This window comes from Osmerus mordax, chromosome 11 (assembly GCF_038355195.1).
Source record: "Osmerus mordax isolate fOsmMor3 chromosome 11, fOsmMor3.pri, whole genome shotgun sequence".
Lineage (NCBI taxonomy): Eukaryota > Metazoa > Chordata > Actinopteri > Osmeriformes > Osmeridae > Osmerus > Osmerus mordax.
In genome coordinates this window covers 11,776,846-11,804,819 of record NC_090060.1, presented here as the reverse complement: position 1 = coordinate 11,804,819, position 27,974 = coordinate 11,776,846, and the positions used below count along the sequence as shown (strand labels likewise).

Here is a 27,974-nt window from a genome sequence, read left to right as displayed (position 1 = left end):
TGCGTGCCTCTTTGTTGAGTGAGAGCAGTCGTGAGCATGCATGCCTTATTTTGTGTGTTTGTATGTGAGCGTTGTAAGGGGTGTGTGTGTGTGGGGGGGGAGTGTGTGTCTGTGTATTTGTGTATGCATGAGTTGGCACATGTGCATGCATACCTGAGTGTGTGTATTGATCAAAGTCTATCCCTTTGGTGCAGGTCTAGTTACTGACTGACAGAGAGCAGGGAGCGGGAGAGGGCAGACCAGAGGGATAATGCTGTCTAGAGAAAGGGGGTGAGGCAGGGAGTGCTTAATGGTCGATTAATGATTACGTTTTCATTCTTGAGAATGGCTAGTCTGTTAAAGAGGAACCAAATCCTCGTCAAATCCTAGCATCCTCCAGTACTAGCTTGTCATTATCCACTTTACTACAGATTGGCTTGAACTAATCACATGTAATCCTTAAGAGGTGGGGCACTGACTAATTTTAAAAAGACTGAATAATCTTAATAATAAATGAATAATGATGATAATAAAACTAATATGTTTTACAAACTGATTATATTGGTATTTAATATAGATTTTTACTTTACAGACCTTTAGTATTTTATGATTAAAATGTGAACCATGTTATATGGGAATCAATGGATTTATCATAGGCTAACCTGCTCCTGGGCCTAGCTGTGTCCTGAGTCATTCCTGCAAACCTAGTTGTACAGAGTTTTAAAGACAGTTTATCTGATCTATGCTGTTATGAAATGGAATTAAAACAATGTTGGAGCACTTTTTCCTTGGGCGAAAAATGAAGAGAATCACCTTCTCACACACGCACTGTAAATGATTGACTTAATCCATCTACTACCTAAATATCAGAGGAACCACAATCACAGGAGTGTTCCATTCACAACAGCAGAAAGCTCGACACTGTGGTTAAGTCCTGTCCTGAATAATACTACTGTCACACTCACAAACCCCCACCCACACAAGAAGGGTGTGTTGTTCATTTGCATAAACAAACACTCCACCATGGGAACGTGACACAGCTGTTAAACGTGACTGCTGGAATTCAGTGACGAGCAGTCTTCGTCATCCTCTGGTGGCAACATGTCAATTCTGTATCACAATAGCAGCAGGGAGGTAAAAGCAGATCCTAATTCCATATAGTGCTCTAGAGAGAAGACTTCCACTTGATGCTATTGGTTGAGGCTTTCAGTCTCTGCTTTGAAGATGCAGCAAGATTGACGTGTTCACATGTACTCCCCTGGTCCTTGTGCGTGTGCAGTGATTATAGACTGGGTATTCTTCACCGTGTTTAGAGGGACCAGGCCACTTTTCATTGCAGAGCAGTTCACATCAGCCGAAACGACAGGTTTGTGACTTCACGCACACAGTCTGGCCTGGTCTTTCGAAACCACCTTTATTCGTTTTCATGGTGTTGACACCTGAAGAATCGGCCCCTTGTTTACTAATGCCTCCATGGAGAGGAAGACGATAAGTGAAGGACCATTCAGGATCAGTGGGAAGCTGGAGCTGAAACGCACACTACTGTACCTCCACAGAGGCCTCTCTATGCACCATCACAATACCATGTACACAATGCAATACAACACAAAGCAGCACTGTGTCACCGCATGCACTTAGCCAGGTACCGTATGAGAGCCAGGGTCTACTGCCCTTCCGCTCTGTCCCAACATCTATCTCCCTCCTGTCTGCAGCAGAGAGATCGCTCCTGAAAATGGTGGTCTGAGTTAATCTGATTGCTGCAAACAATTATCTTGTCTGCACATAAAACACCCCAGTGGCAAAAAAAGGGTTTTTCTGAAGTGGAATCCGTCTCTCTCTTTCTGTCTCTCTCTATCCGTCTCTCTCTCTCTTTCTCTCTCTCTTTAATTCACATTGGCCTGGGATCAAGCAGCATGCTTTTAAATAGTGGTGGTACTAGAAAAATAAACATCTTGCCTCATTAACGATAATTACATAGCTAAATGTGTGTTTTGGGACAGGGTTAATGTTGTTGATAGCATCCCAGTCCAACAGGGGGATTTTTTACATTAGTGAGACATGATCAGCATGGACCCAAGGGGTCAGGCTCTGTAAGGGCTCAGGGCAGTGTCACTGTCACAGTGACGAAATACAGCAATAGGAATCTCTGATCTATTGAATGTTACATTTAAGGTCAACAGGATGACAGAAACGCATGGTGATAGCGTTAGATAAGCCACCTGCAGTGAAGGGTTATGTACATAACCTGCAGCACTATGTCACAAGCTACTATAGAGGAAAACAGTCAGCATGATAAAACGACACCGCCTCTTCCCTAACGAAAATGATTTTAATTTGTTTCATTTCATTACACATTTCTAAACTGTCCTTTTATGCATCGTATCCACTTCCTGAAACACCTGTTTGTCAGGTAGCTTGCGCAGCAAAGAGGGACTACCCAGTTGCTATCGTGCTCTACGACATGGAACAATTGAATAATCGCTAGAAACATGGACGACGAGTTTTCAAAACGTAGAACACCATTACTTTAGTAGCCTTGGACCAAATTAATCCATCAATACACGACAAGTCGTACTTAACACGAACATGTTCCGACAACATCGGAATATACTTTTGGACATATACTTTTTTCTCATAATTTGTTTTGGTAAGTAAGTCTATGATATAGCCTATTTCAAGGCAACCTTGATGCGGGTAGCCTATTTGGCGATACACACACTAGAACTGTATATTTTTCGAATGAACTGTTGAGCCCTTCGACGACTGGCAAATATGCTGTTTAAAACCTTACGTAAGTAACAAAGTCACCTGTTATTGTTGGGTGGCTCCAAACGAAACGCTTGGGGCCTAAATGTCTTCCTCAATAATTCGTAAGGTAAATCTCCACGTAAATAGACAGATCTTTATTCGAAATACAACACTGTTCGTGATTGTCACAATAAACTCCACTGTCAAGTCGAAAATATTAGAAGCTGCCAATGTGTTGTGACAGGGTTTTGCTAATCATCTTTCTGTCAACCTTTGCTTGATTAAAATTTCAGCGTGAACGCCTGGATTGTACCTTAAGTTTCTGTTGGTCAATCTCTCAGAGCAGACATTCGACTTTTTAAGATTCAAAACGACAAAGAGACAAATCATGTTTCGGTTTTTGGGCCAACAGCCATTATCGGCATTTAAAATATGATGATCGAACGATCACATGATTTTTTGAGATTGGAAATAGTGTCTTAAATTGCTGCAAATGTGAATCCTTTAATCGGTGCAAAGTGTGTGTCACTCTGTCTCTGTCTGTCTCTCTTAGTGTTTGTGTGCTAAACCAGAATGTGATGAGTTCATGGAAATAGTTTGCAAATCAAGGTTCTCTCTTACCAGCCTTTATTTGATCTTTTGTCGTTTAGATTTTGAATAGAGAGCTCTGACAACAAGATGGCTTTCTGCAAAGTTTAATGAATCAGTCAATCATTGTGCTTGGGGTTTAAGGTAATTTATTGGTATTCCTCTGGTAAGACTCCCACAGGGTAACAGCAAGTAAAACAGAACCAACGTAGGCCTATTTGTAAACAAAATAATTTCCTGAACCCATCACCTTCTCTTTCTTTCTCTCTCTCCCTCTCCCCTAGGCCTGTCCAACGTGTCAGCCATCTTAGTGAGCTCTCCTGCGGAGGTCCACGGTACTAGGGGAGACTCTGTCACACTGACCTGCACTTTCACCTCCACCAGCAGGGCCACCAGCCGCATGTCTGTTGACTGGGCCTACCGGCCGCAGAGTGGAGGCCCTCCTCAGGCCGTGAGTGCACACACATGCACAACCCATACAGATGACATGCACATGTTCATACACGCATGCATACCCATCAAAGCACATACGCATGCCTACACTCATACAAATACACATGCATGCACACGCATATGCATAAACGCACACACAACCTGCAAAACACTTAAGCTTGACCAGCCTCCTGATGATCAACGCACAAGTTGAGCTCAACCCCTCATGGACCACTAAGATCCCATCAGTGTCCATTCGCAAACACTTTCATGTCTCCCTCCAGCCCCTGGAGGGCTAACCAAAGCCCTGGGCAATTTAGTCTCGGACCCCTCTTCCTCTGTGGTATAAGTGGTAAATGAGTCCAAACTCCACCCAGGCCCTGCGACCCCACATGTCCAGTTTCCTGGCCAAGTTCTCTATAGGGCCAACCGCATAAGTGTCTAATCCAATTTGACCAGCTAAGATCTCCAGAGCCTGTGGTTGGCTGTAACATCCGGTCCTTTAGGAGCGCTCATAGCTAAGTGACGGCTAATGTCCTGTGGCCCCACTAATGGCCTGGTAGGGCTGCTTGGTTTAGTCATTGCGCTAGTAGCCCAGACTTTCTGTGTGTCTGCGTGGAGACAAATGTTGAAAATGTTAGCGTTTGTCATCGGATGTAGAGTGCCATGCCCTTAAGCAACACGCACACACTCGTTCAGTCTTTATCATAGGGAGTGTTAGCTATCAACAGCCCTAGCCTGGGTGGGGCCACACTATATACCAGACATGTATTCACCTGCACCTTTGCTTAGCCAAGGGTCGAGATAGTGGGTGAATGTGTGGGCATTATTTCTCAGCTGCACAATACACAGAGAGACACCAGGGGGCAGAGGGCCTGTTGCCGTTGCTACAATCCAATTTCATTAGCAGATTTATCCGTTTTATTGCTATGATCGTATATCAAATTCTGACCATGAATAAGCATTTGAAAATTCAATCAGAAAAAATCCTTAACAAGCCATGCTTTCAGAGCCAAGAAGAATTAAAACATTTCTACAGTTTGCTGCATGATCATCAATATGGTGAGAATTAATTTCCCGGATTGAATCGGGTGCTGGAATTGATTGACTACAGAGTCCATTGCTTCAATCAAATATCAAGAGCACAGCAGATAGCCATGTACAAGCCAAGGATTCTGTGAGTGTTTCATTCAGTGCGTCAGAATCAAACATGGCCTTAGTCATTCAGAAAGTATTCCAGCTCTCATCTCTACTTCTCATCCCCTCATCGTCTCCCATCCACTTCACCTACCCCTCATCCACTCATCATCCACTCATACTTCATCCCCAGCTTTTCCACTTCTCCCGGCCTCTCCTCGTCTCCTTGTCCTTCTCTCCACGATCATCCTCTCTCCTCTCATCCTCCGTTTATCATTTCATTCTCCTTTTCTCCCTCAGTTCTTCCACTTTTCCTCGCTCGTCTTCCCCCCCGCTGATGGGCAGTTTAAGGGGCGTGTCCAGTGGCAGGGCAGCCCTGCCCGGGGGGATGCCACTATAGTGCTGCTCAATGCCACCCTGAACGACAATGGCACCTACACCTGCTCTGTCAGGAACCCCCCTGATGTCCACGGGTCCCCCACCTCGCACACTGTCCTCACCATCACCCCCCGGGGTAAGCCTGTCATGTTGTGTCGTGGGTGTGAGTTTGTACGAGATGCTATCAGAGTCTGTGTTTATATGCGTTCTTGGCTGTTTGTGTGTGATGTTCGGACTTCTCTCCTCCAGCGGTAGCGGTGAGGTTCTCTGACGTTGCCGTCCTCCTGGCCTTCATCCTACTCCCCTCGGCTGTCATAACCATGGCTCTGATTGGCCGCATGTTCTGTCCCCTTAGGGACAAGAACCAATCACATGCTTACCGTTCACCCATAGAGGTCATGGACGGGTGAGTGGATCTACTCTAACAACCAGTTGGTGGGTCTCCTGGGCCTAATAATCATAAACAGCAGCTGTACGATATCGAGCAACATGCCCTAGACTCTTAGAGATCATAGTCCTGGAGAACAGAATGGGAGTTCCACCTGCTCAATGGGGTCACATTTCTAACCTAGAATTCTGGTTCTCGTGCTAACTAAGGATTAGGCTGAACTGTGTGAGAAAATAATCAGAAATGTTCCAGAAGTTTGGCTTAAAGAACCCCCATATATATTTCTGACTTCTGGTCTTTCTAACAGCGATGAGCACGTGCTCCAACCTACAAACACCAAGGAGAAGAACGGCAAGTGCTGTGACCTATATTTGATGGTACAACATTGCATTTCTGCATCCATAAATAACGCATAAGAACACGTCTGCCAGATCTGTTTCATATTCTGAATTTTACATGTGGTCTAGGTCTGAGTGTTTATGAAATATTGATCTTTTGCCCTCTTGTCTGGTGCTCAAGGATGACTATGAGGAGTACTACATCCAGAAAGAGAGGCCCCAGGAAGAGGGCATGGCTGAGTCTCAGTGCTAGACCCCCCTGGTGGCTGATGCTGTCATTACAGCCGCCATCACTGTCCTGCGAAGGGAGGATGTGAATTCTTTCGTTCACTTTTGGAGGGAAAAAAACTTTGGAATTCCAGTAACCTCCCTTACTTCAAAAGGATTCACTAAACATCCCTCTCCCTCGCAAACAATAATATGAGATAACAAAACCATGGGATTTGGTAAAGAAAATGTTTGTTCTCCACTCAGAATGACACCAGTCCAGCTCTCTTAAGCCGTAGCAATGTGGATAAGTGACGAGGAGACCAGTGAAAACCAGATTCCTGGCTTCAGCTCTGTCGAGGAGGGTGCAAAGCTGAGTATTCATCCACGAGATCCGATAGCTTAGACACACATACACACATGCATGGCTCGTACATACTGAGCACTATGCTTCCCTAAGATTCCATGTTTGTTAAATGTGTCACTTTATTCAAAACATTTTTACATGAAGGATAATTGTATGGGTTGTTTTGACTAAATTATTAGCTGGTGTGCTACAGCTGTGAAAAATCTCTGGATGTTTTTGTACAGTTATTATGATGCTTTATTATGAAAACGTATTGGGTACGGCTCCACTAAATCCTACACCACATTCAAAGTTCCCCGATGGAATACTTGTGCTTTTATCATCGTTATAAAATATAAATACAATAAGGTTATTTCATAACTTTTATGCTTGTTATTAAATTGCTACGGGAGGTTGTGCTTGATTAAAACACTATAGCATTCCTGTTCATAAGAGTCTGAGTTATATTGCTGACAGTTTTATTTGCTGAACTACTCGTGGTCTTACATAAAATGTTGTCCTTATTGTTCAATAAATGTCTCCAAACCATACTAAATACAAGGTGTGTTTAATTTGACTTGGAAAAGGAGGTCTGGGAGTCACTATATACTGTAGCTGCTTACACCTAGACAGAATATATCACATGGTACACACACACATACTTCCCAGGACAAGGTGAGCAAACAGTAATCAGTAAATCCTCTGACTCATCCTGTCCTTCCATGAGCGTCCATATTAGCATTTCTAGCTCGTTTGAACTACCATGGCAACGCAGTCAGTAGTATTTTGAGTCTGTGGTTAACAGAAGAAAAGGGGTTCCTCTGGCTGCTGTTGAGGATAGCCAGAATTACTGTCTCTATCAAAGCCCATAGATTTGACAGGGTAGGAGACCGCAAGGGAGCACAGTGGAGGATAGTAATGATTTCTCTGTGTGGAGACTGGATGTGGAGTAAATCCCATAACACAGAGGGGGGGGGGGCACCTCCACCCTCCAACCTACCACCTCCTCTTCCACCACCTCGCCCTTGTCCAACTGCCCCCCCCTCCCCCGTACTCCTCCTGCTCGTTGTGCGTCTGGCATCTGCTTGCTCTCTGTGGTCAGAGGAGTGGGCAGGGGTGGGGGATGTGTTTGTGTGTGACAGAGGAGAGAGAGAGAGATAAAGAGAGACTGTGCTCGTATGTACAAGCATGTGTGTGTGTGCGTGTGTGTATTGTGCCTGGTCATCACAGCAAATTCTGCGCAAACCATGGGCAGGGAGGGAGAATGAAGAAGAGAGCCTGCCTGCCACACCCGACCCTCTAGCCCTCTTCTCCCCCCCTCCCTCTCTCCCTCCCTGCCTCCCTCCCTCCCTGCCTCCCTCCCTCCATGGCAAGAGTCTATCTGCCGGTGTTTCCATGTGAACGGAGAGCGCTGAGGGGAAGCTGACGTGTTCTTAGCGTGATCATGCCTCTCTTTGACACTTCCTTGCCTGCCAGGGAACAACCCTTGTCCCTTTGCCAGAACATGTTATTGGCACCACAATGGGTAATTTGGACCCGGCATCTGATGCTATTGATCTGAGCCTGCCACATGTATTGATTATAAGTGTACAAGCACAAGAGCAGACCCTAGTGTGTGATGCTGTGGCAGACTGTAGAACAGGACCACAAGCTTCACTCTAATGAACAATGGGAGACTGGGGTGGAGATAGTGAGAGAGAAAAAAATGAATCGGAATCGTCTGTGTTCAGTTGAGAGGGTTTCAATCAGTGAGGTAAGGAGGGAGCGTCGCAGGGTGGGGTTGGAGCTTGCGCTGGAGCGCGCGAGGGGGAGGAAAGAGATGGTGGAGGGATGGGAAGGAAAGGAGGGGTGCTCTAGGTAGGTGGGTCCTTGGCTAAAGAGAAGAAGAAGAGGCGGAGGGGGTGCCGAGCCGTGCGAGGGGGGGGGGGGGGGAGGGGTGCTCCGTCGGTTCTTCACAGAGGAGGAGCAGGGGAGGAGTGGGGGATTGTTGGGAACGGAGGGAGGGAAGGAGGGAGGGATTTAAAGGGTGGGCTTGTAGTCATTGTTAGGCAGCGAGTCAGAGAGAGGTGCGACCAGCCAGACTGTGTGTGTGTGCGTGCAGATTGTGATGAGTAAAAGCACCGAGCAGCTCAGCTGTTGATACAGCCAGCGAGGGTGTGCGAGAGCGTGCGAGAGAGAGCGAGCGAGAGAGAGAGAGGGAGTGAGAGCGAAGAAGTGTAAAGGAATAAAAAGGAAGGAAAGAAGGAAGGAAGGAAGCAAAGAAGGATACTACAACTATGCTGTGCTGCATAAGAAGAACTAAACCGGTAAATAGCGCTTCATCAATATTCTTATCATTTTAAAAAAGAAAGTCTTAAACGTTAACTTTAACAAACACTTGAGGAGGTGAGCTCTGAGAGTTTGACGGTGGAGATGGGTTGATATTATTTCCCTTACTCCTTGACTCCAGTAAGAGTGACACGCCTTGCTAATATCATTATACTGCATGAATGAATGGAGCTACCAGACCTTCCAGTAGACACAGCAGACTGTCACAGTAGACTGACAAGCTGGCCTCCTTTACTATTGATCCGCTATGAAATCAGATTTTTTTCTTTCTTTTTCATAAACATGTATAATGTATCTGATATCATGGCTGTGATTGCTTCATACTGTAATCGGTAGATCATTGGTGGCTGATGTTCTTCCCTGACTTAAGATGAATTAAATTTTTGCACTCTACGGGTATTATTCTCACTAATTACCTTAAGGGCGTTCTTAATTGATGCTTTCCTTTATCCCTGAACACTGTATATGTTGGTGTAACCGACGTTGAAGACGGAGGGGTGATAGGAATGCATGTGTCTTCCTCAGAGAAAAAGGGTGGGGTGAGGCCAGCACTTGTCTCCTTCAGCTCGAGCAGGGCTGCTGGTGGTCCCTGGGGACAATAGGAATACATTAGATCCTTAAAGGGATTGTCATCATCGCTCCTGGGTTAAAGGTGCACATACTGACGATAGAGACACTATGACGTGTTACTCCTGTTTGAACAATACATGCTACTACACATCAGCCAAGAGAGTCTGTCTGACAAGCTGTCATGGCTTGCGAGGCCAATGAAAGGTGTGAGTGTGTTTGTATTCACGGTTAACCTGGGGTAGGTCCTAAAGATGCTGTAGCCGGGGTTTTCAAGCAGATAGCATGCAGATGTGTCTGTGATAAGTGGGCAGAGGTTTCCAGCAGCTATCCTGTCTGATCAAGGGTTTATCCTGCCTCATAAAACAGTGGATTCCTGCAGCTCCTGATTGCTGCTTAAATGTCAGCCTGGGTGACTCATATCAGCTCAGTAAGCCTGGCAGACCGGGTAGGGTGGCAGACAGGCAGGTAGGTAGAGTATCACTACCAGACAGGCAGGTAGGTAGAGTATCACTACCAGACAGGCAGGTAGGTAGAGTATCACTACCAGACCGGCAGTGAATAGGAAAGGTAGGGCGGCAGGGTGAGTGGGTGTTTGGATTGCAGGCCGGCAGACAGGTATGAGGCAGGCAGGTAGAACGGTAGGTCCGAAAATCAGCCTGGCATGTACTGTGAGTAAGCGTGAAGGGAAGCAGGCACACAAGTGGACAGGTGGGAGAGCATGCCGACAGGCACACATTCAAGCAGCACATTCAAGCAGATCGAATAGGTTAGTCAGGGAAACCGGCTGGCAAGAAGTGAATCTACACATCCTACGAAACAGGGTGAGGTACCAGTAGCTAACTGAGCTTTAAAACTGCATTCGAGTCCCCCGTCTGTTCACACAATGCTGCTATCTCAAGCGCACAGCTCTCCCCACCACAGGGAACACTGCCTCCTGCGCGGCGTTCTTCCAGCGCTCAGTCGCCTCTCCTGCTTTTGAGGAAAGGATTGGATGAGCACAGAGCGTGTACTGTTGACGGCATTACACCAGCTTTGGCTGGAGGCTTGGTGTTGTACAACAGAGATCCGCTGCTCCCAAAGTGCTGCCACTGGGGTACACGCTCAGTCCTATGGCCATGGTTCTCAGCCCCAGTCCGCAGCCCACCGCCCACCGCCCACAGCCCTCAGCCCCCACCCTTAGTCCTCAGCCCCAGCCCCAGCCGGCAGCTCTGGCTGCAGAGTCTTTTGTTCTGGTGGGAAAAAAGGGAGACGACTAATTTAATTACAGCAGCCTTGGTGGATGTAATGATGCCAGCGTACAGCTCGATATCAGATGCTGTAGGAGACCATTCCAGGGCTACCGCTAAAGATTGTACAATGTCTATACGCTGTCTGGGGAGGGTGAGAATGAGTAATCGCGGAGGAGGGTTGTGGTATTCGCTGTGTGTGTGTGTGCCTCTCCCCCACCTGCGCCCTTCTCTCCTGCAGAAGGAGACAGCTGGATAAAAGGGTGTGGTGCTCTGCTCTGTGTGTATGTTGGTGCCGTATGTGCGTGTGCTAGCGTTTGTGTGTGTGAGAGAGAGAGTCGTGTGTGTGGGTAGAAGCACAGGGGAGGATGGGAGAGAGATTCGGCAGTCGACTGCAGCCCTTGTATGTGGAATTCTCAATTTTCCTCCAGAAACCCAGACACACATTGAAATCATACTGAGATGTAAATATTTGTAATGCTGATTTGCAAATGCTTTTTCTTTTAAATATGTTAATGCTCAAGCACCTTTTTTGGTATGAACAATTTGTCATTTTTTCCTCACAAATTCCTTGAACTGAACACATGTTTACATCACTATATTCTGCATTGAGAACGTATTAATTACTTATCTGTGAGAGTCCATTTGAGGTTGAGACAGTTGTGTCATTGATATTACTGATGTGGGGGCAGTGTAGCACCACTTAGACACTCGTAGCTACATATTAGATGTGTCTCTCCCACCTCTTTTTAAAACACTGTATTCATCTGGGGCTGGGCAGGGATGCAGGGAGTCTCCTGCTTGACTGAGCCTGAATAAAAGACAAATTACATACACCCCTGTGTGTGCATTAGTGTGAGCTGTGTCTATGGTAATCCTACTTATATTGTCACCCCACCCCCCTCCCCACCCGACCACCCCTCCCGCACAGTGACAAGTCCCTTATGGCTGTGGCGATGAGGCGGTAGGTAGGCAGCGTGACGTGGGGGGTTGGGGATGTGGTTATAGATCCGCCTGTCCATAATAAAGCCAGGGTGTGGTTCAAGGCCCACACAGGGACAGAGGACCCTGGATGGCTCGATGGCTGGCTGGCTTGGCTGACTGGTTGACGGTAAAAGAGAAATGGGAACAAGGATTTATCTATCTATTCGATTTATCCACTGTTGGTGGACCTTTATAAATCAGAATTTAATTACCTTGGTTCATGTACAGTCTACTGGCAATCTACCCATAAAGGAAGAATAAACTAATCTGGCAATTCTTACTTTTATGAATGAAAATGTGTGTCAGAGCTATTTCTCAAATACAGTTCAGATTACAGATTAGGTTTAGGCTTCTTTGTAAAAACATTTTCTAATGTAATATACCTTGAAGTGACATTTTGAAATCCCGAATCAGACGTATTTCACTCAGACTAGAGATTGACGTTTGCAACCTTAAGGTTTGATACATTTTACAATAATGATTTCTAATGTAGTGGTTTGTTCAATTGGCTATGTAGCTGGCCTTCAATTACATATTGTAGTAGCTCTCATGTCAGGTATTTTACAAATCCAGCCTTTGGGAGCGTTGAACGGACAGTAATAGGCTACAATTGATTGGGGTTAGATTGTGGGTAAATCAATAGGATTGCCCTTACTCTCCCTTTAATCAAATTATGTGTTTTACTGGGTATTATATTGCATTGAAATGAAATTAAAAAAACACATCCTTAAATGGACATTGATATTCTTTCCACCTAGATTCCAAACGGTGATGTCACCCCCCATTATTCCCCAAACATCTCCATCCATTTTCTCCTGAGTCAGTTCTTGCTTCCAGTAAGTAATTCTATTTGAGTAAGTGCTCGGGTTAAATTTTGGCAATTCGAAGCGCCCATGAGATCAGGCATAATAAACGCCCTATAATTCATGGGAGATGCATATTATTAAGACTAGGAGGGTGTGCCAGACAATACGTCGCTGCACACTCCTCTTCTCCTTTAGCAGACTGTTTCACATCTAACTACTTCCCTTGCTGAACTAATACACTCCAGTTCACTCAATTATCACAACGTGTTTTTCTATTTCACTACATTAATACGCTGGGATGCCCGTAAAATATGTAGGTTAAAGACATCTTTTATCAAACTCACACAGAACACATAGGTCTGCACACACACAAACACACTGACCCTGAACAAGATGTTCCCTGATTGTCAATCCAGCCCCACCCTAGCTACACTGATTAGTTGGTCTGATTTATGAGTTCCTATTGGCCGGTTCCCCTGAGGGGTCAGGTGCAATGTCAATCACAGTGACATGTGGTCTTTCACGACCTCAACCAGCGCAAACAGAGAACAGAGTGATGAGTTAGCACTCTGGTTGTCAAGGTAACGTTTGATCATTGGAAGAAGGATGGCCATGCATGCCGAAGAGGCATCTGCCAGACTCGACAAACGACAGAAAAATCGCTTGATATCTCAGCAGGGCGATGAACTACAGACCTACCTGGAATCAACCATCACCCATCATCCATTTAAAAGACCTACACAACTACTTAGTGTAATCCAAACACAAGATTCCTTAGGTAGACACAAAGAATCCTCTACACACCCTCCTTCAGTCTCCAGTTCACACAAAGAGTGGAAATCCTATTCCTTTAAGTTTGCTACATGAGTCCCCTGGTAAAAATCCCTTCCTGTGACTCTGTGGAAAGACAGACTGCATAAAGAACCGCCTCACATCATGGAATTTCATATTTAAGACCACAGCCTCTTTGATTTGCTTTGATGCTGTGCTGCTTTCATGTTGCTTTAACAGCTCAGTTTGCTTTACATCGGTTGATTTCTGTTGACCTCAATACAATGTCTGGTTTAGATCAATGCTTAACTCTTTAAATCTATTTGTTTGTTACTCTGTTATTCATTTGGATTGTTACATAATTCATTTCATTATTTAATTTAATTTCTTCTCATCAGATTTACATGAGTCATTACACAGCATCCTAAGTTGATGGGAAACCCCAACAATGGACCGAAGTATCTAAGGTAATATCAAGGCCTTGTGTTTAGGTCTTGACACCTACCACCCCGAACCTAACCCCTATCCTCAACCTTCCTTCAAAATCTTTTCTCAAGACATACAGTAGATAATCCTTCTCACTTCTTCAAAACCTTGTCTCACATCCAAATCGAATCGAGTCATTTGCTCATGACTTTCCCTGACTTGAACAGTTCATTTCTTCTTTTACCTGGTTCTACCTAAGCATTCTGTCCCTTCCAGCACTGCATCTGCTGGTAATCCCCACTAGTTTTCATCTTGTTTATTTGGTGGCCAAGTACGTCCGGACACCTGATAATTCCTTTAGGCTAACTCCAGCTAGTGATGGTTGGACCAAGGCATCATCTGAGCTGTGGAGAGTTTCCTGAGACACCATTCTGAAATGTATTCCCTGTCTTCCTCCATGTCTCTTCTCAGGTTGAGAAGAATGAGGAGGCTGACCAGAAGATTGAGCAGGATGTCCACAAACCAGAGGACAAAGCTCACAAGGCCGCCACCAAAATTCAGGCCAGCTTCCGCGGACACATAACCCGGAAAAAGATGAAAGACGGCGAGGACGAAGAGGAGAAAGAGGAGAAAGAGGAAAGTCCAGCCGTCCCGGAGGAGGCAACGGAAGAAGGGGAAGAGGAGAAGAAGGAGCAGGGTGATGCCCCGGTCGCGAGCCAGGAGGAAGTGGAGGATGCTGTCCCTGGGAAGGAAGAGACAAGCCAAGCCAAAAGCCCGGTAGCAGACAAGCCAGTCAACAGCCCTGCCCCCGTCACCACCTCTCCGGTAGCCCCCGTGGCCGCCTCGCCTGTCGGGGAGGCGCCTGCGACCACCCCGACCCAGGCCCCAGCAGCGACGACCCCCTCCGGGCCCCAGAAAGAGGAAGTGAAGGGCGCGTCCAGCCAGGCTAAGGAGGAGCCCAAAGAGGTGGAGACCCAGGAGGCCCCCGCCACCGCTGCCACACCCTCTGAGGAGGCCATAAAGAGCGGGGAGCCTAGAGAAGCCGACGTGCCTGCTGCTGCTACTGCCAGCCAGACAGCTGACAAGGAGGAGCCCAACCAAACACAAGACAAACAAGGTATGACAGGGGAAAGGGACAGTTCATTTTGACAACATATTTGGTCTCTTACTCTGTTTTCATCCAAGTGACTTTTGTGTTTACTTTGTATTTGTTGAGATATTTGAATAATCAGGGATGGATATCCAAGCAACTGGTCAGAGGAGAATACCATTTCTTAAATAAACAATGTATAACACAATCTTTCGAAGTGGACTAGTTTTAGCCACAGTCCACAGAGATACATTTAACACCCAGTGATCTGGAAGGAGATGAGTGGATATGAGCTTGTTTGGCTCATATTCAACAGCGCATGCTCAGTGGCAGTCTCCATGGGAGCGAGTTGGACAGGAGTGGGAAATCTAGGTCACACAGACTGCTCTGTCTGGTTGTTGTCATAGTTACACCTCCACAGGCCACCTTGGTGTAAACCTGGCTACCTGCCCCTCTGATTGCCAGCAAGGTTTTTGGCTTCATTTGGTCAGGATCCATGTCACAGAAGACACCTGGTCCAGTAGACATCAGTAACAAAACCATCAGACAGAGCATGTAGAGAGCTAGCAGACAGAAAACTTGACAACCAGCAGAAAACTCACTATAGAGCTAGAAGAGAACGTGCAGTCAACAAGAGAGAAAGCCAACTAAATTCAAAACTTGATTTGATCCAGATCTACTTTGTGCTATTGTTACAATTTAAATCAAATGAGCATAGTCAAAGGAAACAATAGACATTCAGCGAATTATACTTTCCATTTATTAAAGTCTTGATTTTGAATTAGGCATTTACAATATAATGATAATGGTGATTGCAAGCATGACCATAACCAACCTTCTCATTTTACCTGGAACTTGACAATTTATTGCTTGTGGGGTCCTAAGTAGTTTGGTATGACTCATCGGTCATGACTCACATGAAATCAAAGACAACATCTCCCAGTGGATGACCAGGCCTGATGATGTCATTCACCTCTGTCTCCTCGCACTGCTAAAAGGCAATGCCGTCATGGTGACATCATTACCTATTGTTGCATAGGAATGTTTGATTGAAAAAGGAAACCTAAATGTCACAGTGACTATCCTTGCTTGGCAGGATCAGAAAACTCCTGGGGTCGGTCATTTCGGTTCTAATTACCCATCACCACACTGCTTTTCAAGATATACCCTCATATATTTTTGGTTCATCTAACCCAGCATTGTTGTCAAATATAAATATATAAATAAATAACTCATTTACATTTACATTTAGTCATTTAGCAGACGCTCTTATCCAGAGCGACTTACAGTAAGTACAGGGACATTCCCCCCGAGGCAAGTAGGGTGAAGTGCCTTGCCCAAGGACACAACGTCATTTGGCAGAGCCGGGAATCGAACCGGTAACCTTCAGATTACTAGCCCGACTCCCTAACCGCTCAGCCACCTGACTCAATACAAATTTTCATATCCTCTGTATGGGTTGGATAGTCACAGTTATGCCGTTATTTTCCATAGTGCATAACTATGATGTTTTAATGTACTGTGTATGCTCAACAAATAGGCTCAACTGATGTTTCCTCCCGCCTCTCTCGCCGGATCTCTCTCCTACCGGCTGTTTCTTCCTCTTCTCTCCTTCTCTCGTCTCTCCTTCTCTCTTCTCATCCTTGTCCTCATCCTTCTCTCCCTCTCTTCTCTCCCTCTCTCCTTCTCTTGTCTCTCCTTCTCTCTTCTCTCCTTCTCTCTCCTCTCCTTCTCTCTTATCTCGTCTCTTCTCTCCTCTCTTCTCTCCTTCTCTCTCCTCTCCTTCTCCCTTCTCATCCTTCTCTCTTCTCATCCTTCTCTCTTCTCATCCTTCTCTCCCTCTCTCCTCTCTTCTCTCCCTCTCTTCTTCTCTCTTCTCATCCTTCTCTTTTTCTCGTCCCTATAGATGCTGCAGGAGAGGGGGACACCCAAGCGGACACCAAGGAAGAGTCCAAGGAAGACCAAGAGAAAGTTTAACATAGAGAAAAAATTACTTACTATGATTACAAATTCATCTAAAAGGTTGGTCTTTGCATCTCGAATGTGAAGACAGTCTGTTTTTATTTGTTTGTCATTTTTTGTGTGGCAATGATTTTCTAAAGTCGGGGGAGTTTCCAATGTATACGTTTCTTGGCTCAAGCTTTGGGGTGGTGTTGCATGATTTGTTATATGCTTCTATATCTGTGTGAGTAAATCAATGGTCAGACGAAACCAATGTTTTTTTCCTGCGGTAACCCCCCCCCCCCCCCCCCCAGTCAGTCACAAAAAAGGAAAATACTTAGCCTATTCTACTTGAGGTATTCAAGCTTGATGTACAGTACATCTGGCCAATACCTCCCTTTTCTCGCAAATTTATGGGATGTAAATGAAGAATCTGAATTGGCTATTACTTTGATTTGAGAAATGTAAACTATAATAATAATGTTGTTATAATGTAATAATTGAAACTATAATATTAATGTTGTTATCAGCCCCAGATAACAAAACTTCCTATTCTAAATTAATAGAATAACTATAGATTAGCATGAACCATCTAACAAAATGCATGGGAACTCTTCCACTGAAAGAATTTTTGTCACAGCCACAAAAACAAAGAAACGTGGCTTCCTTTTGATGTCCTTGGTGTTGTTATGATGAAAGTTTGATATGAATTGGATTTACTCTTGCACTGCTGTTAAAAAGTAATCTAACAAACTAACTAACAAAAAAAAGTTTCCTATGTTTCAGTGAGTGCAATGTCCAGTTTCAATCTAAGAAGTAAAAAAAAATGTGGAAAAAAATGGTTTCAATGTCTGTTTTCAAAATAAAGCAATGTGCCAATTACCATCCTAAATCGTTGACGTTATTGCATTTTCTGAAAAAGCTTTCCCATAGTTACACTCATCACAAGTAGAACATCAAGAGGGCTTTCACTTTTGTTTGGTAGATTGTATACTGTATATTCTGGTAAACTCCCCCTCACATACCAACTCGAAGCAGTGTCCTCTTCCATGTCCTGGTCAATGTAGCCCCCATGTGGACAATAACTACATTGAAGGCTCTGCAAAGTTGCTAAATATGTGTGTCACATCATCAAATTGTTTTTTATATAATATGTTATAAAATAGTTTATATAAAATATATTATATGCTGATTGCTTAGGTGTTGTAATTTGCCTGAGGACTATAGGTGGATCATTACTTATTTCACTGATTAAACACTGATAGAGCTGATGTCTGTTGATCCCACATTAGAAATCCAAGTCCAGAAAAGTGCTCAATATATCCGACATTTCTTGCAATAAAAATGGAGTTATTGTATTAACTTGACTATTATTGACTATTAACAAACTAGAGTCAGTTAGAACCATTCTAATGACTTACCTGTTGTCTGACAAACCACTTGTGGAAGAAGATCCAAATGAAGTTGTTTTGAAACCTTCTACAAATATAGTTGGACACACATTTATCAAAAGAGAATTACAATACATATATTATTTTATTTGCATGTTACATGGTGACAAACACAGTTTTGAGATACTGTGTGCTTCAAGCGTTCTCCAAAAATTCACCAACATCTCAATCCACATTCAAATACAGAACACTGAATTCAAACAAATTTATTTTGTGTCATGAACATTGTCTCCAATTGCAAGGACCCATATCATAAATGAAAGGAAATAGAAAATGAGACATAGTTGTGTGCAATGATTGTATCATTCATCCAGGGGAATTCCATTGGTGTGACACAGGAAGGACAAAGTGACCTTCTCTCATTGGAAGTTCCAACAGTTGAGCTAAATCAACAGGTTAATTCATGGATAGCCTGATTCAACTCAAAAATATTCTAAAAACATCTTATATACATGTGAACATAATTATTGAGATGGAGTTACAAATGTAACCATAGCTTGGTGGACATAGATGGATCAGTAGCTCATTGCCAAAGGTAAAGACTGGTGTATATAAAGCAGCTCATAGGTAACTTTTAATAGGTTAAAATCCAAAGTAACTAAAATGCATACACAAGCTTGTTTTGTACAGCTTCAATGTGATGCAATGTTAGTAAACTAGGTAGCCAAGTCAGCACCTCTCTGATCCCCTGATAGTCATTAGGGTCAGTCACTGGATGCATAGGCAGGACATACAATACGTCCTGCAAAGGCCCTCAGCTTCTGATGGTTCATTAGCTGAGGAGGCTGTCAGTCACTATAAGGCCAGCCTTCCCTGTCCAGTGGTTGGCTACTTCTGACAGACAGGATCAGTTAATACAGCATGTACTGCACATCTACAGTAATACAATAGTGTACTTAGTACAGTGATGTATACACCCTCATAGACATACAAACACTGAGGGAACCATGTCACACAATCAACAGCGCTGTAATAAGAAGGTGTTTTGAGACATACATGATGCCATTTTGGTGGTTTGGTGATAACTCATGAAGAGGTGGTTTGGTAACCAGAATGACCTATTTGTTAGTGATATATGGTTGTATCGGATGAGTCTTAAGAATAGGGTTTCCTTCATACAGGAAGATGGCTGAACTAGTAATTATATGTATATAACTTTCCAGAGCTGGCACAGACCCTCTTCCTAACAGAATGTGGTCAATTATTATTTGCAAATACTGTAAAAGACTTGGGTACACTTGATTTAAAACTGATAGATTAGTCCTGTAAGTGCCAAATGTTACATTAATGTTTTCTGTAATTGGCCCATATCTGTTTTATAATACTTCAAGGCTGTACAATATTAGTCTGTTGAGACAGTAGAAACTTGACTGGAAAAAATGAAGAGAGCACTGGCTAACTAACACACAGCCACGGAGTCAAAGCAGGTACTATGAACACATTTGGTGTGTATGATTTTTTTAATGATTATGAGGAAGATGAGTTTTCAGTGAGGATTAATTACATGTTTTATAGTAAATTACTGTCTCTAGTTTAGTCTTGTCAACACCACTGGTGTGTCTTCAGTGTTACACAGACGTGCTAACGGGCTAACAGGCTATCTTGCCTGAGCAACAATTCAGAGTGGGATTTGGGTACAGTTTAGTCCTCTCAGTATTCATCTCACACAGTCCTAAAGTAGGCCTTTGATGACAATTAAATACCACAAGCCTTCACTCCACTTCCAAACAAAATTGGTTGTCAATCGAAAGGTACAATAGACTCACAAAATGACCTTAATATTAAACCCTTTTTAAAAACATTTTTATCTAGTGGTCATTACTTACATTGGGCGACAGATTGCTGCACCCATGGCAAACTACAAGTTCATCTTCAACAGATTACTAACCTATTTATAAACATGGACACATTAAATTTGTCTTTTTATAGAAGGAAATTGGATTCAAGTATATATATACACCATTAAACTGTAAATGATTGAACAAAAAAAATAAAGGTCCATATATTATGAATTTCTGAATCTCATGAAAACACACATACTTTTAAAACAGAAAATATAAGCACGTCATTCATTGGTGTCATACATTTTGATCCAAATAACAGCAGTTGAATCCTGGTGCATGTTGGTATACTCACAATAAAGCAGAGAAGATTTGACAAACTCAACAAAGCAAAAGTATGGTTTATATGAAGTTGGATACAGTCTGCTATAGAGAAACAGAGCTTACCCTTGGTTTGTAATCAGAGGCAAACCTACACTGTAACAATCCTCACTATTCCTCGTTACTGTGGTGCAACAAGTGTCTATTTTATCGTAGAGATACAAAATTGTGTACAATGTACAGTATGATTTTTTTATACTACCTATTGTTTTGCTTGCTGAGTCTTGAAAAGAGAGAAAATGTTTCCCTTTTTATTTCAGAACAGGTAAGAGCCTCAGGCTGCAGTTTGGGTATTATGACTGAGCATGGACCACAGCTAACCCCAGGCTAGTGTACAGGAACCCAGTCGTTCGTACACTGCAGCAATGAGCACACAGTTGAGGCCACCTGGACATGAGGAGGCCCACTCGGACAAGGGCGGACTGTGTTCCTGGTGCTCTGTGGTGTTTCTGAGGCTTGTGCAAGTTCTGATTTAACGAAATCTGGTGAAGCAAACGGCAAGCGTGAGAGATCGTGTGGGATCCACTGACACTACTGCTGACTGGAGTAGTGATGCATCTATGCAGTAAGTTACCTCTAACATCATCTGTTTCATAGGCTTCTGCAGGTATGTTTTCATTTTAAATGTTCGGTTTTGTTTTATGTTTTTTTTATATTTGGCAGATACTTTCTTGTTGCTCGATAAAGCACTGGTTACATTGACCTTTAAGTCTAACGATACATAAGTAGGTGTACCTAATGAATGTAACAGGAAATCTTTTTGAAACACCATTCAGTGCTTCTTTATACATGTCAGTGATTGTTGTTATAGACCTGAAATTCCAGCTATGAATAAGTATTTTCTCATGTGGACAAAAATACAACAAACCTTACACACCCACCGAACCCTCCACCAAAAAGAAGATAGATTTAGAGCAAAAGAAGCAGAAGGTTTCAGCTGCATGTAAAACAGCAATTAATATAATAATAACATCAATAATAATAACAACCATTTTAAACAAGGGCTTTTTGTTCTAATTCCCAATATCTCAAAATGTATTAATAACTGGTCCATGTTATCATATTTTTTGTGTTTATCCATGCGGTGCATCTGAGCACGCAGATCAAGGGCTCTTGTTACATAATGAAAACAGTCTGGATGTAATAAGGTAGTACTAAGGTAGTAATAACGGTATTAACAGGGTAGTGGTGGGTGGTGGAGGTTGGTGTTATTAACACTTAAAGAGAAGGCAGGCCATGGAGGCTAGGAGGAGCCACAGTGAGTGGGATACACAGGCGGCACCGCTGATGTCGCGCCCAGTCCCAGGTCCTGTGTGGAGAGAAAGAGAGAGAGGCCGAGAGAGACAGAGATTAGTAGGGATGCCACATGATGAAACTTATGTAACATATCATGTAACATATTCATATTCAGTATAATTTTTATTCTACATTATTATTATTTTTATTTTATATATATTGTATCTTTATTTTATATTATATTTGAATTTTATATTACATTGTATAGCTCTGCCAGTTGTTTATTTGATTTTGTTGTACATTCTCTACATTTTCTTTGTTCATTATGTTTAAATGTTCACTGTTTGCACCTGCCCACCAAAGTAAATTCCTTGTTTGTGACCACTTACTTGGCGATTAAACTCAATTCTGATTCTGATTTTAGCCTAGCTTTCATATTCAAGTGTCAGTCTCAGATCCCTTCGTAGTCCATACTAGATATGTTATGACCAACAATCATTTTTAAGTGACTTTCCTGTAAGAATTATAGTTTTACATATTCCATGTCTGACGGCAGCCCTCTTATTCCACATAATATGAGAGGCAACAGCAGGACTTTATTCATGTACCAAGGGGGACATCTAGTGGTCAGACTAGATGTAACTGGCAACACTACATTAAGGTTGTATTACAATCATGTAATTACATAGCAATGTTGTAGTTACCCAGGAACTGTGTAGTTACACTTCATCACAGTTTAGCTGAACAAGTCAAATAAGTGAACTGTGGTATAGGCTTTGGCTTGGTTGGGCTTTCCAGGGGTAAGTCGTTCTATGATACGTTCTTAGTATGGTTATAGCTAATAGGTTAGGTTAAAGTTGAATACATAAATGTTGATCTGCAGTGCCTCCCACAAGCCCCAGAACAGTGTAGGACACAGAGGCCAGCTCACACCACTTACTATAGAGGAAGAGGCTGGCGTTCTGGATGCCCAGTCTGTTGGTGGCCACGCACGTGTAGTTGCCATAGTCCTCCTCCGTGACGTTGGAGATCATCAGCACGGTGGTAGTGCCCACGATCTGGATACTGATTCCTTGGGCATTAGATAGCCTGGAGGGGTACAGGGAAACAGACCAGTCTCAACACTACTGCTGTGTAGTCCACCATCACACTTAAGAGTATGAATGAGGCTGTTTGAGAGAGGTTTGAATCCTAGGCAACCTTCCCAGTGGTGAGTACATGATGTTTGAAGTACAGTAGACGATTCTAGATAAAGTGTTGTAACCTCCTGGTGTAATACTATAGTGGTTCTGACCACAGTACTCTTGTAACAGACATAGTAGACCATGTCATCCTGGATGCTAGGATTCCCCTGTGGTGAGTCCAATACTACAACATAAGCCAATACATGATTACTATAGTAAAAATAGGACAATGATATATAATAAAATAACATGATAGTTCATTGTTTAGTCGGTGAGCACTGTAAGACTGTCAATAGGTTTTCTAATAATGTGTCCAGTTATGTTTTTTCCCTGTGCATAGAATACCTGATAGCAGCGAAAACACAAAAGATTTGGCCTTGCATAACTTCATAGATTGCAATAAATACATCTACATATAAATCTGAATTACTAGGATTTGCCAGCTTCTGGAGACACTCATACAAAATTAACGTGTCCTGGGCTGACCATTGAAAAAAAGCACACACAATGGAGTTAAATAAATCCAAGTATGTCATATTTGTAGGACTTTTGATTCTTTCATGCTGATGTGTTAATCTGAGCAATAGAGAGGTTGGGGGGGGGGAGGGGGTTGACACACTCCAGCAGATGAAGAATTAGCATAAAAAGAAAAGCACAGATCATGAGACAGCATAATCTGATCTGTTAGGGAATGGAAAGCTGATGAAGTGCAGAGATTCTCCTACACGGACAGCTCGGGGGGGGGGGTCATGGGTGAAGCTTGGGTATGTGTGTGAGAGAGAGCGAGAGAGAGAGAGAGAGAGAGAGAGAGAGAGAGAGAGAGAGAGAGACAGATCTGGAAAGACGTGCAGAGGGGTGTTTAAATGGGACACACAAGCCACAGCACACATCCAACGGTAAGGCCTGGAGTAAGGGACATGTTGGGAAATGACTTCCTTGGTAAACAAGCTATCAGCCTCTAGGGCTCATGTGACAGGCTCAGATACCACAAGGCATTCTGGGATCCCAGTGCATGAATATATGTTTACATTTATGTGATTTGTACTGTGAGTAATAAAGAGTTGGAAGCCCAACAGAGGTCAGAAGAATCATAGTCACATAGTTACTCTTAACTCTGCAAAGGGCTAGTCCTGGCCCTATCCTATTTGAGTGCTTTAGTATGGACCTCAACAGCTCCAAAGACACTATAGGAGTTATCCAATTACGATGGATAATAGGAGGGGTTATAATTATTATGTTGAACACATTCAGTCTGAGGAGTAAAGCATAGACAAGTCTGACACCTCTCAACACTTCCAGTGCAACTCCAGCTTCCCCTGCCAGGGGGCAGCATTCACCTACTGACTATCTTGAGAAGTGTTGACTCACACTGCAAGTTTTTAACCCCCAAATCCTGATGTGAATGATCTGAGCCAGCTATTCAGAGGACCGAATGGTGATTGGAGGAACGGGAGGAGGAGAGAAGACGGAGGAAGAGAAGAGGAGGACAAAGTGGCTGGTGCCAAGCTTCATCAAGCTTCATCAGGATCTGATCACATGGCTGCATCTAAAGTTGGATATCAACAATATTGACAGGGATGGTGCAACTGTAGGGTAATAGGTAAGTCGCTCTGGATAAGAGCGTCTGCTAAATGACTAAATGTAATAGGTTACCCTAACAATTAACTTACAAGAACATGTGTCCAATTCCAAAGATTTTACATAATTTAAAGTGAAGAGGTCTTCTCATATCAGAGCGTTTTATCTCTCGTTGCGCCCACAGTATGTAGCACAGGTTGTCAGGAACAACTAGCAGCCCTGCCTGCGACTACAAAACCCCAAGTAGAGCACCTAGGACTACAAATTCGACTTTGGTCTCCTAGATGTTTTGTTTTGTGAGAGGTGGTTATAGTTTGGAGCCCACCTCAAACGACACTCGGTCCAGACCCAGTATCTCCTGAGTTACAAAGAAAAACGTTTGAACGTTTGTACATTACGTCCATGGGTTCCTTGTAGACGTAATGAATGAGGCATGTTCTAGTCCAGGCCAGCTGATCTTAGTCCAGGGGTGTGGCGCCGGGCAGGGCGTAATGAGACAGAGACGTTTGATAGGTCCGGAGGACGCTGATCAAAGGCCGAGCATCTTCACTAATGAGGCAGAGATTGTCTGGCTGAGGATCAGGCAGGATCTCTCTCAATCTCCCTCCCTTTTTCTTCACATGATTACTGTCTCCATCTGCACGCCCCTGTGGAACTCGGCCCAATCCTTTGAGAACTTCACAGAGGATCGGGGTGGCAGATGAGGTACTACATGACCTGGCAAAATGGCATGAAAGTAAGACTTTCTGACTGACTTTGTTTATTTGGATGCTTAACTGCAGTTGTATTTGTTTGGGAGACTTTGGCAGACTTCTGGCTAGCAATTCACAGTCCTCCTCAAGGGACAAAAACTTCCATAGGGAACCCAGCCAAACACTCACCACGACAAAACAGAGAAGACAAATGGTGCAGCACAAAACAAAGCGTAGAGATAATACCAATATCGAAACGATCATAAATCTTAACTGCGAGATTACTTTTATGGCAAATTGGAGATAGCGTTTGTTTTCTGTTCTTGAAGACTGTGTTTTTGCTCGGTTCTGATATCGTATTATCACAGTCGATCAGTGGCTGAATCGGAATTGGAATGATTCTTCAAAGAGATAGACTAGAAGTTTGATTTCCTTATCATGAGCAGCACTATAACAGAGTCAACCTGTCCATTGGTCCTCCACAACCAGCCAATCTCCAGATGATTGCTTTAGAAGTGTCAAAAGAACATTGCAGCTTTGAATATCATCACGGTCGCTCCATCTCTAGAAGTATCTTCATGGTTCAACCATGCCACATCTCCTCGCAAGCTTGCGCTTCAACCTTATTTACATTTTGTTATTTCCTTTGATGAGTGAGTCTGTGCTGTACAGAAGCCATTCCAGCTGCCAATTCCAACACAAGGACTGTCTTAAGAAATGGTTGCTTCTGTGATTGAAGAATGATCCTCTGGAGGTTTCCTGTACAGTATGGCTCATTTGCACTTTGGGTTGTTTGTCATAATTTGGTGATGAACTGTGGGATTTTTTTGTTGTTGCGTTGACTAAACCACAAGACCCAATTACTCTATCTACAGAATTGTGCTTGTGTTCCCGTGGTTAAATTGCACAGTTACAAAGTTTATTGAATACTGTCGATAGTCAAATAGACATTGCGAATATAGCCAGGATAGAGGTGGAGGGGGAGGGGGGTAGAGGTGGCCCCTACCTCTTTTCGTCCCTGTACCACTCGAACTCCGGTGTGGGGACCGCTGCAGCGTCACACTGCAGGACCCCCATTCGGCCCACCTGGGTCTCCGAGCTCTTGGCGGTCTTGATGGCGGGGGGGTCTGTAGAAGTCACACCGATCAAGTTATTTCCAAACAGGAGATCTAGTATATTAAATCCATCCATGCATCCATTATATTAAATGAAAAGAAAAAAACTCGATTTTATAAATGGTCAGGTACTGGATTACAATGGACACGAGAGAGAAAAGCTGATTTATAACCCGTTACACTTACAAAACTTAAGTGAACTGCATTGTAATTGCTGAGGGGTTATTATAAACATACTTCCGGGTCAGTTTGCATTGACTAACAGAAGCCTGTACTCACAGTTGACAATGACATTGACGTATTTGACGTCCGGTGTGGCGACATCATTGCTGGCTTTACACTCGTAGCGCCCTGCCTGGTTCCTGCGGATCCCGATGATGTCCAGGTACTCCAGACCATCTAAAGGCTCCGCTGTGGCACAAAGGTTGAGGTTTATGTGTGAGGGTGAGGGGTGGATGGGGGGGGGGGTTGTAGGAGAGGAGGGTATGAGGTAAGCGAGAAGATAATGAGGGAGGAAGGAAAGGGTGAGGGAAGAGGAAGAGCACGGGGGGAAATGGAAAGAGAAAATGAGGAGGAAAAGAGTCTGATTTTTTTGAACATTTCATACAAGAGACATAGTTTGAGTTTGAGACAGCTTTAAGTATGACCACAGATCTTTGCATCACTTCCTTGCTTTAAATGAACCTGACATTCAGAATGAGGCTGATTGGTGAATCAATGTCAGCCTGCATGTGAGGAACCAGAAACCCAGGCTTGGAGAACAGTCAGCTCCCAGACTAATGAGCTGAACCTCTAGTACCCCTCTCTCCATCACTCCTTTCACAAAGGTGCATCGTATCATTCAATGGAGGTTATAGAAGAGAACAATCCATTTTTCTAAGACTGAATAGAAGAAATAGCTGTTTCCATTAGATGTGAGTTATGGTCTCTTCCCACAGTGTAGCTCTTTCGATATCTCTCAATGGGCTTACAAAAAACATATACAATTATCTGCAATATCATTCTGGGGTGAAGTGAGTGTAAGTGAGTTTAATAACCATCATGATTCCACAGACGATTCCCTCAATCCCTATAATATGGTAAATGAGAAATGAGTGGATGCTTGGCTGCGAAAAGGAAAATACATCACAAAAAATCCAAGAATAGGAGTCCAACTGCCCTACAATAAATGCCGATAGCGTAGCCAGCTAACTCCCTGTGTCTGGACTACAAAGGCACCCACAAAAACTCGACCACTCAGTTCTGGGAAATGAACCAACAACTACAGTTTGGCTGAGGGAAACCGATCTGCTTGGGAACCAAGCAACTGTGACCGGTCTAAATCACCAAACCAAACACAGCACAGTACAACCTAACAAAACAAACACAACACGAGGAAAAACATTCTTTTTTCGGTTTAGTGACTAACAACAACAACATAAAAGTGACGCATAGGAGAGAAAAAATCATCCAAGAAAAATAATTTTATAATATAATGACATATAATACGTTTTTCTACATCAAAGCCTGGTCACAGTACTGTTCAGATCATCCACAATCCATGTGTGTGTTCTTGACTTTCATCCTTGCCATGAAATCATTGTCCATTCGTCTCAGAACCTTATTACGGAGCTGGATAATATTACGATGATGAAAGGCTCACAGGGATCAGGATCAAAGATGGGCTCTGGCGTGTTTAAGAGACTGCTGGCCAACCAGTTGAGCCTGGACTGGTATGATTGAGATCCGTTGCCATGGAAAATGATTGTTTCATTGCTTACTGTACAACACATTACACGGGACTGGCAGAGGGAGAAGGAAAGGAGAGCAAGGAAAGAGGATGTGAGAGTGAGACAGAGAGAGAAAGATAGAGAAGGTAAGAGAGCAAAAAAAC

The 27,974-nt window shown here is 43.5% G+C and overlaps 3 protein-coding genes across 6 annotated transcripts in view; 2 read left to right on the top strand and 1 right to left on the bottom strand.

The window, feature by feature from the left end:
* Positions 1 to 2,422: 2,422 nt before the first annotated feature.
* On the top strand, positions 2,423 to 7,091 carry LOC136951674 (myelin protein zero-like protein 3). Of its 2 annotated transcripts, none has more exons than XM_067246216.1 (6): positions 2,423 to 2,626; positions 3,600 to 3,766; positions 5,185 to 5,398; positions 5,512 to 5,668; positions 5,958 to 6,001; positions 6,170 to 7,091. In XM_067246216.1, the coding sequence occupies exons 1-6, from the start codon at positions 2,566 to 2,568 to the stop codon at positions 6,172 to 6,174; spliced, it is 648 nt and encodes a 215-aa protein (XP_067102317.1). In that variant the 5' UTR covers positions 2,423 to 2,565; the 3' UTR covers positions 6,175 to 7,091. The 2 variants fall into 2 exon arrangements, with proteins under 2 accessions (XP_067102317.1, XP_067102316.1); XM_067246215.1 differs by having other exon boundaries at positions 2,424 to 2,626; positions 5,958 to 6,027.
* Positions 7,092 to 8,592: 1,501 nt separating this feature from the next.
* Positions 8,593 to 17,657, top strand: gap43 (growth associated protein 43). Of its 2 annotated transcripts, XR_010877787.1 has the most exons (4): positions 8,593 to 8,847; positions 14,124 to 14,769; positions 16,649 to 16,972; positions 17,013 to 17,657. XR_010877787.1 is itself a non-coding variant. In XM_067246417.1 (3 exons), the coding sequence occupies exons 1-3, from the start codon at positions 8,818 to 8,820 to the stop codon at positions 16,717 to 16,719; spliced, it is 747 nt and encodes a 248-aa protein (XP_067102518.1). In that variant the 5' UTR covers positions 8,593 to 8,817; the 3' UTR covers positions 16,720 to 16,979. The 2 variants fall into 2 exon arrangements, 1 of the variants encoding a protein (XP_067102518.1); XM_067246417.1 differs by lacking the exon at positions 17,013 to 17,657 and having other exon boundaries at positions 16,649 to 16,979.
* Positions 17,658 to 18,200: 543 nt separating this feature from the next.
* Positions 18,201 to 27,974, bottom strand: part of lsamp (limbic system associated membrane protein) — a 259,884-nt gene continuing 250,110 nt past the window's right edge. For both annotated transcript variants that reach the window (XM_067246251.1, XM_067246250.1), the window contains 4 exons: positions 26,381 to 26,512; positions 25,993 to 26,113; positions 22,473 to 22,621; positions 18,201 to 21,605 (listed from right to left, as the gene is read on the bottom strand). In XM_067246251.1, coding sequence (XP_067102352.1) covers positions 21,508 to 21,605; positions 22,473 to 22,621; positions 25,993 to 26,113; positions 26,381 to 26,512 — 500 coding nt within the window. In that variant the 3' untranslated portion in view covers positions 18,201 to 21,507. The remainder of the gene's footprint in view (positions 21,606 to 22,472; positions 22,622 to 25,992; positions 26,114 to 26,380; positions 26,513 to 27,974) is intronic.

Bases quoted from the DNA above. Each gene is read 5' to 3' on its own strand.
- LOC136951674 (XM_067246215.1), top strand. From the start codon at position 2,566: ATGTTCCGACAACATCGGAATATACTTTTGGACATATACTTTTTTCTC. The intron at 3,767-5,184 runs GTGAGTGCACAC...TTTCTCCCTCAG, and splicing joins GTGGAGGCCCTCCTCAGGCC to TTCTTCCACTTTTCCTCGCT. The intron at 5,669-5,957 runs GTGAGTGGATCT...TCTTTCTAACAG, and splicing joins CCCATAGAGGTCATGGACGG to CGATGAGCACGTGCTCCAAC.
- gap43 (XM_067246417.1), top strand. From the start codon at position 8,818: ATGCTGTGCTGCATAAGAAGAACTAAACCG. The intron at 8,848-14,123 runs GTAAATAGCGCT...GTCTCTTCTCAG, and splicing joins GCATAAGAAGAACTAAACCG to GTTGAGAAGAATGAGGAGGC. The intron at 14,770-16,648 runs GTATGACAGGGG...TCGTCCCTATAG, and splicing joins CCAAACACAAGACAAACAAG to ATGCTGCAGGAGAGGGGGAC.